At 34.3% G+C, this 12,650-nt stretch overlaps 1 protein-coding gene and 1 long non-coding RNA gene across 11 annotated transcripts in view; both read right to left on the bottom strand.

Moving 5' to 3' along the window:
- The window catches only part of LOC105228730 (protocadherin beta-9), a 28,701-nt gene extending 26,858 nt beyond the window's left edge, over positions 1 to 1,843 (bottom strand). For 2 of the 10 annotated variants that reach the window (XR_007421757.1, XM_049448792.1), the window contains exon 1: positions 367 to 1,842. Coding sequence is in view for 8 of the 10 variants with exons in the window: in XM_049448792.1 (XP_049304749.1) it covers positions 367 to 433 (67 nt within the window). In the remaining 2 variants the exon portion in view is untranslated. Of the gene's footprint in view, positions 1 to 366 lie in introns of all 10 variants that reach the window. The other 8 variants (XM_049448785.1, XM_049448786.1, XM_049448788.1 and 5 more) reach the window with 8 other exon arrangements.
- A 5,810-nt stretch (positions 1,844 to 7,653) lies between these two features.
- Positions 7,654 to 12,650, bottom strand: part of LOC125776501 (uncharacterized) — an 80,536-nt gene continuing 75,539 nt past the window's right edge. Inside the window, exons 2-3 of the long non-coding RNA XR_007421765.1 lie at positions 8,220 to 8,349; positions 7,654 to 8,000 (exon numbers count right to left, since the gene is read on the bottom strand). This is a non-coding gene — a long non-coding RNA (uncharacterized LOC125776501). The remainder of the gene's footprint in view (positions 8,001 to 8,219; positions 8,350 to 12,650) is intronic.

The following is a 12,650-nucleotide window of genomic DNA, read 5'->3' as shown; positions in this document are numbered from 1 at the left end:
GACTCGACTATGCAAGGTGCTAGGACTTAGTACTATTCTCTAACGCTGTAAACATAATCTATATTTACAATTTACGATTTCGATGAGGAATAATATATATAGTATTTTATTATTTAAAGTATTGCCTTTTAATAGTTTTTTCGCCTTTGCGATATCTATGGTGTGTTATATTCTTGGCTCAGAACAATCTCGGGGATTAATTTCATTAAAAAATCTTAAAATATAAGTAAAATAAAAGCTAAAAATAAGGCCGAAAAAATGATTAATTAAAATTAACTTCATGTTCAGATTTAGTTTTTTGAGAGTTTGTTGAATTCAACTATTTGCTGATTATACAAACATAAGTGTGAATACTAAAAAACTCACCATTTAATTTGAGATACAGGAAAATTGCGCCGTATAAGAGAATTGTGCGTTGATAAGTAATCCTCATTTTCAATTCAAAGTAAATTCAAAATTGTTGTTCGGAGTGATTACAGTCACGGATTTCTTGATAATAGAAACTGTTTAGGCTGTCGTTGCTTTTTATTGTGTCGATTAAAACTAGTGATTTTAATGGCAGTTAAACTATATTGTGCATTAGCATAGCAGTCCTTTTGGTCGATCATATTTGTATCTGATTATAATTTCGTTGCTATCAAAAAACTATGACTAGTTTTTGTGGTATTTGCCTTTACACATCATTATAATACCATTTTTGATTCTCAGTAAGGAAGACTGTAACTTCACTGCACAAAATATGATTTCGAACTTTCTTGATGTTTTGGGTTTTTTACATATAATTTATATGGACACAAATGAATTTGAAACAATAGTAACTATAAACAGTTACAATAAGCAATTGCAGCTAAAAAAGGGAGTTTTAAGCAACATAATTACTTTTATTACAAATACGAATGCACTCACACATACATACATAAGTACACATTTAAAATTTAAGATTTGTTAGATCCTTTAACTTGTACCCCAATATTAGGCGTTATGCACCATAATTCATCAAAAATAAAAATAATTTTGCTTCACTTGAATGGTCAGAAACATAAGAAACACCACCGTAGTTCATGGTTCTTTCATTTGCGATAACTACTATGTTTGTAAGCAGTCATATGTACATAAAAATGTGTGTTTACACGTACACATTACAATGTTGTCGTGACGAAAGTCAAAGGGTGGCTTGACCGGAAGCCGATAGCATTCAAAAGAGTCATTCACCTGGAACACTTTCAACATTTAGTGTAGTCGTGAAAACACTGACCGAGCGGCAAGCAAAAGTGGCTCTAAGTTATTGTATATTTGTAATTTCGAATTACGTGTCACAAAAAGTGCACCCTCATATTACCCGCTCTAATTTCGGCAAAGACGGTGAAAGAGTTCTGCGAACTTCGTTCTCAACTCATTTTTATATATATATTACATATATTAAAGAAAATGCGCACAAATAAAATTAATCGGGATATGATGGTTTGTTTTAAAAATTAAATAAACAATATTCGAGAAAATAGTTCGATTTGTCAGCACACTTTCTAAACCGTTGCGGCACCGTTGCTCGGAATACTTAGACTAAATATCAGTATTGTAACTAAACAAGAAATACCCTCTTGCTTCAAAACTTGACGGTTACGGCTCAATGCGGCAGTTTGCTTACCAGTAGAGAATGCGCGGCTTAAGTATGTGCACATACACACACATTTATCTATACAACTAGTTGAAATTTTTACCAACTTAAGCTGTGTACCAAATGGTAGGAAAATGAAAATTCTTATATGTACATAGATGAAAGTGATATTTTGACGTTTTTCGTGGTGAATCCGATTGCCAGAATTTTACACAGTTCAACTTATAAATATGAATACAATTATGTTATAAAATATGTTATTCATTTGTAATTATTCTTTTCTTATGTTGTTATTTGTTTCGTTCAATACAGAAATGATACTCTAAATAAGGAAAGTTCTTAAGTTCTTTTGATTTTATTTATTTATTTATTCGAAATATTGCAAACTAAAATAAAGACGAAAGAATTAAGTAAAAAAATTATTTAAAAAAATATGTTTGTAGTTGATTTAAAGGTCTTACAGTAAATGTATTTATGTACTATGTATTTGTATATATAATTATATTTTTACATATGGCTACCGAATGCGAGTAGCGTCGTAGTAGCCTAGCACGATGCCTAAAATTCTCAATTAACAAAAAATTTTCAATATTTGGCATAGCAAAATGTAAAATTTATTTACCATAACAAAATTTTTCCCCCTAACTCATCACAGATAAAAATGTTTGGCTTGCAGCCTTATTAACCCATAAATTATTTAAATTTACGATGAAATATGTTTATGTACATGCATATTATGTAATGTTCATTGCGAAAATGAATAATACACCGATAGTAAAACGATAAACTTAATAATAATTTGTTTGTTTTCAGTGTGAAAATTCCGTGAAACGTATAATTGTGATCTGATAGGAAAATTTTCCTACAGGGTTGATGTGAGCTATGCTTAATGCAATAAACTTGGCCGACCAAAATCTCTCTAACCGAGAAAATTTTTCCTTTCAGCTGCATTCGTTGTTGCTTTTAGGCTTTCGTATGTAATTTTGTGATGGAAATGTTTCCACATCACTCCTCAAGCGTTTCAATATTTTATTTACTTGTGTTTTTGAGTCGGTTGCTAAAGATGTAAGAATACAAGTGTGTGTGTGTACAGTTTTGCAACGTCACATGCGTGAATGCTTAGGTTACATACATAAATACATAATCTGTACATGCTTGCAATGTAATAGAGGGCTATGCCGATAGCCATTGCGACGGCGCAACTTCTCATAGCCTACATTCAATCAAGCTTTTTAAGAAAACATAACGTTATAAAATGAAATAAATGAAAATGTGATTTCTAAAAAAGAAAAAATTATATGTATATTCCATTGTTAAATTATATAAACGTATAAGGACCTAAAGAAACTCATAGAAACTTAATAGTTCAGTTAGAGGGTGACTCGTAGGGAGGGATCCCTATACATAACCAAAAATCAGTTGTTTTTGTGTTATTTGCCTTAAGCTAATTTTTAATTTTATTCTTTACATACAAAAATAAATAATAAAATTCAAATTTCAACATATTTAACATATTTAGACTGTGTTCAATCAAAAGCTTCTTTGTCGCCCATTAACGGCTGTAATTTTGTTCGCATACAATGATGTCGATTTTGTTTACAGCTGTTCTTTGTTATTGTAACATACCATGATAATTTCCTAAGTATGTACATTGCTGTGACCAACGCTCATGATACTTATTAATTGCTTGCACTGAAAAGTGATTGTAACATTGCATATACCACGTACTAAGTATGTATGTGGATACTTAAATAAAAGTAGGTCCTTATTATATTATGTCCAAGATACATACATATATTAAGTTGTCACGAACATTCTAACACCCAGAAGAAAACGCCGGTCCAAATCGCTATAAATACATACATAAACATTTGCAACCATAATTACTATTTTATTTAAAACCATTTTTTTACTTTTGATAAAGTATTCCTTTTTCTATATTCATTTTTTTTTTTATTGGAGGTCTTGTTTATACAAATAATCATAAAAACTGAAACATTAGTTTCGATTGTTATGGTGGTAAAAATACATAAAATTAAACAAAGTTAATATTCATGTGTTCAAAATATTTTGAATTTTAATTAATTTGAATTTAATTAAAAAAAATATTTTTTTTTTCAATTTTTAGTTGCATAGCCATTATTTTCAATAACTTAAGCACATCTAGGCATTGGAGCTACTAGACTTCCAATGTAACTGTAAGGGATCGCACTCCATTCCGTTTCCAATCTGGCGAAAAAAAAAGTTCATCACCATTCCGGAATATTTCACTGCCGATTTTGCGTTTAATCATCTGAAGTCTGAACCCCACACGTAAACGGCAGCATAACACTACTTAAAATGTCTCTATAATTTACAGCAGTCATCGTGTCAGTTATACGATGATTTGGACCAATAACATTACTGGAGAAGCACCCCCACATTAAAATATTACCACCTCTGTGTTATACTGTGGCAGTGGTGTACCTTGGGTTATAAAATTCACATCGCGAACGCCGAATGCTTTGCCATCTGAGCCTCGGAGGTTGAATTTCGATTCATCTGACCATAAAATGGAGTTCCAATTCTGATTAGTCCAAATTAAGTGTGATGGTGCAAAATTTCAACATCGCTTTTCTATTTTTTGCTGACACCAATAGTTTTTTCGTACATCTGTAACTACTCGGAACAAACTCCAAGGCCAGTCTTGTTTGTCTACTTTGAATTTCGGTTTTAGCTTCTCTTGGAACTGCTTTGAAATATTTCGTAAAGAACTTTTTTATTTGCCGGTCTTCTTACTGTGTGGATATTTTCAGTCCGAATAACACGGCAAATCGTTGATTTATCTATAGAATATTTTAAGGATATTTCTTTCTGCGAAAGTCCATTTCTAAATGATCTTTTATTTTTTCTTTAAGTCCGAACTGTATTTATTGCATTCCATTTTCAACCGAAAATATTACAAAGGTCAGAAAATACGGAAAAATATGTTAATTCTAGAAGCGCGAAACACTAAATTCAAACTTTTCGTAAAATAAAAACGCATGAAGTTCAATTAATCATGTGGAATGTGATTACGTTATATGTTGCCTTTTGTTAACTAGCAAAATAAAAAAAAAAAAAAATCGGTTGCAAATGTTTTGAATGCTTGCTTTTCTTATTCTCCCCTGGAATATTGCTTTGCTTTTGTTATAGGTTAAAATAACTATATTAACAGTACATATGTATGTGACAAATACATTAACTAAAGCTCAGAAAAACAAAGATCACAAAAATTACTTTAGCAACAAAAAAAAAATTGTAAAAACAAATATTTGATTTTGTTTGCAAATGTTTTGACCACCACTGTAGATATGTATATAGCCATAGCCATCTGTGTATATACGAACTAGTCCGTTAGACTTTGCACACATCATTTCTATCCAAGAAGCTGTTCATATGTGGGAACCAGCCATACAAACAGAACATTTAAAATTATAAACTAAACTTCCTTATTTGTAAAGCTGGCTTCGGTAATCACAGTAAAAAGAGGTAGTTTAGTAGTACATAGTGTGTATAGCGAATGTACGAGTATATATGTACATATATTGAGAATACTTCCTGATAGTTGATCTGGAAAATACATAGTAACTAACGTAATCGGCTCCCAAATCTTTAAATGTTTTCAGAGTCGGTGAGCGAAATTTTTCAGAGACAGCTAAACAAAACCGCTTGAAATTTTTTACATTTTTGTTCTGATCATCATCAGTACCACCCCGTTCATAATGGCTTCAGAACGTTGATAAATACTTTCATTGTTAATTTAATCATTTTTTTATAAAATATCCAGACGGAAATATTCACAAAAAGTAAAATAAGTTAAGTAAAATATTAAAATAAAACTAAAAGAAATAAGTAAGGCATAAGTTGGAGTGTAACTGGAAGTTGCATAAGTAGATCAAAAGCGATGCAATAATTATAGGTGTTGCAAAACTTTTTTTTATCGCATCGAAGCAATAATATTCTTCCCAAATACAAACGATTTCTTAGAAAGATGGAATGTACGTATATATGTACATAAGTATGTATAAGCTATAGTGACTTGGACTGAATAATTTCTTCGTAGATTGCACCGATGCACAGTGGTCGGTCTTGTATGGAATCAGCGGCCAAAGATACTTTCACTACCTATATAACAGTGAAACTTTTCCCAAAGCTTTTTAAAACCTCCCTCTCCCGTTTCCCACTCCGACACCCTCTTATGGTAACAAGTTTTAATTAATTATATTAAATTAGAAAAAGTTGATAAACAAAAAAAGGAATTTTTTGAATATTATTAAACTAAATCAAAAACTCATTTTAATAAAACTGATTTACTTTTGCATGATAGTTTCTTTGACTGGTGATGATAGGATCTAAGCTCAAAAGTAATCAGTTTAGCAAGTCCTGATTTGTAGCGATCCGTTAGTGCTTTCATGTATGATGGAGTCGATACATCTTAACGTCTTTATTGCTTGACTCAGCAGATTCTTCTGAGAGCCCTCCAATTGAAACTGGTGCATATTCAATAACATCTGGAGCGATGTTATGACTGAAGGAAGATAATACCAGGAATAATATGAAGTTAATTACTTTGCAGGATCTAGCGCAAATCTACTGCTAAATTGAATTCGAACAGGACAGCAATAGCGAGTGGACGAAGGTCTGCAGTTTTTCCAAAAATGTTTACGCTCTTCAGCATTTTGCGACTTCATTATCAGTTATACAGGGGCATTTGTCGTGACAAAAAAATTGTTGTTTTCCAAATTATTATTTTTAAATTTCTGCTTATATTCGCTCTGCCCAGAATTGCCATCAAAGCCACATATTCCTATTGATAATAGGTAACTAGAGGACTCATTCTGTTCGTTAACTACATTTGAGACGCAATATGGTCTCATAATTTTTTTATCTCAACTTCAACATCAGATTCTGAGAACTTTATTTGCTCAGGAAAACTGTTTTTCCTTTAAAATGTTATCAGAGCTCGGTAAAAAGTTAATATGAAGGTTTTTGCTAACGAAGCTTCTAATAAGTAGACACTGAAGCTTTATTAAATTTGCTTCGGTGAGAGGTGATATTTCTTCACACATTTTCTAAACACCAAAATTCAAAAATGTAACATAATAAAAGTACGTATAAGACAAAGATTTGATTAAAGTGAGAAAATGATAAAATGAAAACCAAAGCTCAAATATGTAAATAGATTTATGATGAAAAAAAACATAAAAAACAATAAAATATTTACGAATATACATACACGTAAATACAAATAATTATACAAAATTACACACAAAAAATCGCATGCCTGGTAGAATAACATGAATAACAAAAAAGTTGCAGCTGAAATCAATAGCATAGACTTAGAAAACATAAACTAATATAAACAGACTTGATTCATTTGAAGGCGAGACAGGGATCACAACTTTTTGTATACCTTAAATCGATGTATAAAGAAAAATATACCTCTCAAAAGGTCACTTTTAAAGCAATTGTTTTAAAATAATAAAACAACATATTATTACATAAAAACAACTTTATTACATTACATATACCTTTATTATCAATACTCATTTCGATTTATGGGGATTAAACACGATTTTACATTGCATTTTAATTTATTATAAGAGATAATTTTTAAGCTATTTTCACTGCACAGTCCGCGTGTTTCTATTGTCAATGGGATGGAGCAAAAATGTATTTACCGTTAGTTTTATTGGTATTTTAAGAAATAGCTTTGATACAAACTGTGGTAAATTTCAAACTTTTATTTTTTTATTTTTGGCCTAAGAAATCGACCAGTGTGCGTTGCTAGTTTGTTTGGCATTGGGCGCAGCACCGCTGGCGAAATTGTGATGGATTTTTGCCGTTTCTATGCAGTTTGCGATAATCTTGCGGATTGCATTAATGTATATCCCCCATATCCTCAAGAACTAAAAAAGAACTGTGAAAGGGTTCAAAATGATGGGAATTCCACAATGCTTTGGTGCTGTAGTTGGATGCCACATCGAAGTTCAGCCCAAAAAAGACGAAGCCATAGATTATGTATTTCATACAAGTGTGTTTAAATTTTTTTATTACTTGCAGATCAAAGTTTACGTACATATATTTGAGAGGAGCTCACTTAAGCATTTCCATGAACACGCTGGTATTTTTGAACAAAATAACAAAGAAATTTAAGGCATCAATGTACCTGTGCTTCCTATTGGTGATTCAACCTTTCGTTTATCACACCACATGATGAAACCATACCCATATGTGGATAATCAATCACCAGGAGAAAAGCTCTTTAACTATCGACTGTCCAAATGTCGCCGAGTTATTGAGAATGCTTTTGGTCAGCTTAAAGCGCGCTTCTGTAAAATTGGAAGAGGCTTGCAAGTATCTCCTAAAAATATAAATATTATAATTAGAGCGTGTTGCATTTTGTACAATTTTCTAAAGATTGAGAACTATGAAGTTTCTTCATCTTGGATTCACAGCAGAAGATGCAACAAGACATCAACCCAATCACACAACAAGATTAGGAGAAAAGGATTCAACAGCGACAGCAATTAGGAATGCCATCGCAATGAGTTTCCAAAACGGTACAAAACACTTTACTTACCGCAGTAGCTATTGTATTCCACAACATTTCCAAAATTAATATTTAGTTTAAATTCATTTTTATTATATTTACATTTTTTTCAAAATTAATATTCAATTTAAATTCATTTTTATTATATTTTTTATAATACCTATAAACTCTTTTGTATTACTACTTTGTTGTTCGATTGCAGTAACAACTCTCTCAGTCAATACTTCCCCGTCCTCCACCACTGTCTTCAGCAATTCGTTTTGTTCCTTTGCCACTTTTATTAGTTCGCCCATGTAATTTCTCTTTTTACTTGTAGATGTACCCGCTGCTACTGTCGATCTACCTAATGGCGACAATGATGGCGAGTTCGTCAATGTCATTACTGGCGTACACACCGGTTCAGGCGACATTGGTTCCGGTGATCCTATAGCTATAGATGACTGGAACGGAAGTAATATTGAATTCGATATGTTTTAAAGAAAAAAATATTTGAATAATAAACGTGTAAAACTCAGCTTACCAGCTGCTATCAGTCCGATAATTTGATGGACCGCATCAAAGTGTTTCTACAGCATAGTATACTTATGTATATTTTTGTGTAAGATACCGTATTTTAACATGCACTTCTTTTGGAGTAAATTTGTGCGCCATTTGCACAGATACATATGTCGGCAAAATGGCGAAATCGGACCACAACCACGCTATTTTCCGTTTCGCAGTTTTTATTTAACTATAATTATTTCACCATACAGTTAGTGAATTAAACATCAATGAAGTTATCGGAATAAATCTTTCACAATAGTACCATCTCACGGCGCAAAATGGTCGAAATTGGATTATAAGTTATTACGCCGCCAGAAATAGTGTCAGTGCTTGTCCTAGTCCTCTTATACCTCCTATAAGGATTTACATACATACATATGTAAGATTAATTGGCATTTATGTAAGATATAAAAATTAGGTGAATGTATAACAATATGTCCGCCATAGTTTAATAACGAAATTCGGTGAACTAGATCCACGAATTATTCTAACCGTCAGAACCATATATTCGGTTCGGTTATAACCGAACTTTACAGCCCTACTCTGAGAAAACTTCACAACTGGTTTGTTTAGGATTTCAAAATGTGAAAGAATAACTTAGGAACAGCTGCATCATTACAGCATATTATTTAAACATAAATATCTTTTTTTAATAATACATGCATATATATTTACAAATAAAATCTTATCCAAATTATTTAAAAATAAATACATCTATCTACTTCTGGCAACGATGGCGTCGAATAAACATGTGTGTATAACTTGCTCCAAGATTATAAGGGGAAACTCAGGAAGTATAAGCTGCAATAGTTGTAAGAATTGGTTCCACAAAAAGTGCAGCGACTTGAGTGACGATGGTTTCAAGAAAATTGCTGCTGCGTTTCGGAAAACTGGTCATATTGTTTGGCGGTGCTCTGGCTGTCACTCAGAGGTTAGTATTATGACAGTGATGAGGACGACAATGATTTGCCGTTATCAACAAGCAAATCAGAGTTGGAGAATATGTTCGAGAAATACTTAACACCGTTTAAGAAAACAATTGAAAATATTCAGACCAGCGTTGCAGGGATTCGGCTGGACTTGAACAAATTGGCAGAGAACAACAGGGCATTCTCGCAGCATTATAAGCAATTAGAAAAGAGGGTCGGCACTGTTGAGATTAAATTAACATCGTTCGATGCACTTAATGTGGATCCCAACATTATAATATAGGAGATAAATGATCGCAATAAGCGTGAAAGAGAAGTTATTGCTTTGAACGTGCCGGAGTCTGAGAAACCGGTAGGCTATGATCGACGTCTGGATGATTTGGAGAAGGTTGTCGCATTATTACCACAGGAGATGTCAGAGGTTGGTCCGAAACTCAGTCTCCGTAAACTCGGCCGTCCTGTGGTAGGTAAGATTCGTCCGCTATTACTAACTACGGAGTCTGTAGCAGATGCTAGGAGTCTATTGCGTATCAAGACAGCTGGTGAGTCTGGCATCTCTTTTAAGGCGAACCTAACTCGAGCTCAGCATCTCAGGAATCTACGTACGGAGCTTGATAATCTAACTAAGGGCGGAGATTACAGCAAGACAATTAGATACATTAATGGGGTACCGAGGATAGTCGATAAGCAGACTTTTCGTGCGCCAAAAGAAAAGCCTAAAAATTCGTAAGTTAGATACATATATACTATCAAAATACTCGAGGGTTAAGAACAAAATTAAAAGAGTACTTAACCTCATCAGCAGAACATCAATGTGATTTGATTTGTGTTAGCGAGTCATGGCTTCATGAATCAATATGAGATTGTGAAGTTGTAGATGATACGTATTTAATATTTAGGAAAGATAGAGACAACCAAACAAGCAATTGCACGAGAGGTGGAGGTGTTTTCATTGCGATGAAACGTAATATTAATGCTGAACTACTGCCAACTAACTGTAGTAGTGTCGAGGAAGTTTTTATTAAAGTAAAATGTACCGAGGGCGATCTTGTGGTTGGATGTGTGTATATCCCACCCTGTCGTCGTTGGATAAGTATGCGAGTCATATGTCAACAATTTCGTATTTAAAGGAAAAATATCCCAACTGTGCATTTATTATTGTTGGCGACTATAATCTCCCCAGTAGCTGTCCTCAAGATGAATGTGCAAATATGGTATACAGTGAGATGAGTGTGGCTAACTGTTAACAGTATAATCAAATTCGTACGAGTAATATAAATGATCGTACGCTTGATTTATGTTTTAGCAGCATTGAAATATATGTGGACAGTGCCGAGGCTATTATTGATGAAGATAAGCACCACCCGGCTATAAGTATACGTGCTGAAATTAAGGCCAACCTAAAAACGAACGTGGCACCGACTTATGCATTCAAGAAGGCGGACTACTGGGGATTGAATTACTTCTTTTTGAGGATTAACTGGATTGAACTGTATAAATTAGTATCACTGGATGACAAGGTAAACTGGCTATAGATAGAATTAACGATCGGATTGTGCAATTTGTTCCTGTCCATACGAACAGGAAAAGCAATTATCCATGCTGGTTTTCTAGGGAGTTGATAGGGAAAATACAGCAGAAAAAAGATGCGCATGCAACATACATACAAAAGATTGAAAACCAGTTACGCCTACAATGTCTTTCGTCGGTTGCGATCGGAATGCAAAAGAATCGGCAAAGGGTGTTACAGCGCATACACGTCCAGGATGGAGGAGCTTGTACGGGTAGACACGAGTCAGTTCTGGAAATTCATCAAAAGCAGGAGACGGAACAATATGGATATTCCATCCGCCGTGTCGTGGAAAGATAGTGTAGCTACGACGAGTGGGGAAGTGAGCAATATTTTTGCGTCGTTCTTTGGTAGCATCTATGCGGGGAAACTTAATGACAATGGGGAACCAATGCCCACAGCTCAAGCTGCTGAAACATTGACTAGTTACGATATGAAACTATCGAAACTCACCATCCGCTTCGATGAAGCAAATGTGCAAACTAGATGGAAAGAAGGGAGCCGGACCAGATGGAATACCAAACATATTACTGAAGAGCTGTGCAGTCGGACTGGCCGAACCAGTAACCCACATCTTTAGTAAATCACTGGAGATGGGTATTTTTCCGTCGGCGTGGAAACGCTCGTATATTTGTCCAATTTACAAGGCAGGGTCGAGATCTGAGGTGTCCAACTAAAGGCCAATATGCATACAGCCGGCAATGGCTAAGTTGTTTGAGAAACTATTTTTGCCGCAGGTGAATTTCGCCTTCACACAGTGTTCCCATCTGGGGCCAGTGCTGTTTAGCATGTTTGTAAACGACATTAGGACCAAAATGTCGTCGGACTTTCTACTTTATGCTGATGACCTCAATATTTTCAGAAAGATAAGCACTGTGGATGATATTAGCGCATTACCGCAAGACCTCGATAGATTTGAGGAGTGGTGCGACGAAAATAAATTAAGTTTGAATTTAAAAAAGTGCGTGGTGATGTTCTTGTCACGGTCCTTGAGTCGTCGTACAGCTGTTTACTGTATTGCTGATCATAAGCTAGAAGAAGTCACAGTTGTAAAAGATCTTGGTGTCATGATCGACAATGCACTAAATTTCACCGGGCACATTGACAAAATTACATCACAGGCATACAGGACACATTTTCAGATGTGGTGATGACTTCAGGAATGCTGATACGTTCGTAAGGTTGTACACGACTTTGGTGCGTCCGATGTTGGAGTACTGTTTAGTGGTTTGGTCTCCCCAGACCGACTGCCTCATTGACAAAGTGAAGAGAGTGCAGAAGAAACTCTGTAAATATGTCGCGTACTTCCTGGGACGTAAAGCATGGGTCGGAGGCTCGGAGGAGGTTCGTGGTCAATTTGGGATTTGTGTCGGAGACAAGTATCAGATCTCTTGTTTGCTTTCAAATCACTGAATGGAT

The sequence above is a fragment of the Bactrocera dorsalis genome, chromosome 2, assembly GCF_023373825.1.
Source record: "Bactrocera dorsalis isolate Fly_Bdor chromosome 2, ASM2337382v1, whole genome shotgun sequence".
NCBI lineage: Eukaryota > Metazoa > Arthropoda > Insecta > Diptera > Tephritidae > Bactrocera > Bactrocera dorsalis.
Note: the sequence above shows the minus strand (reverse complement) of the source record. Positions and strands in the feature narration are given on the sequence as shown.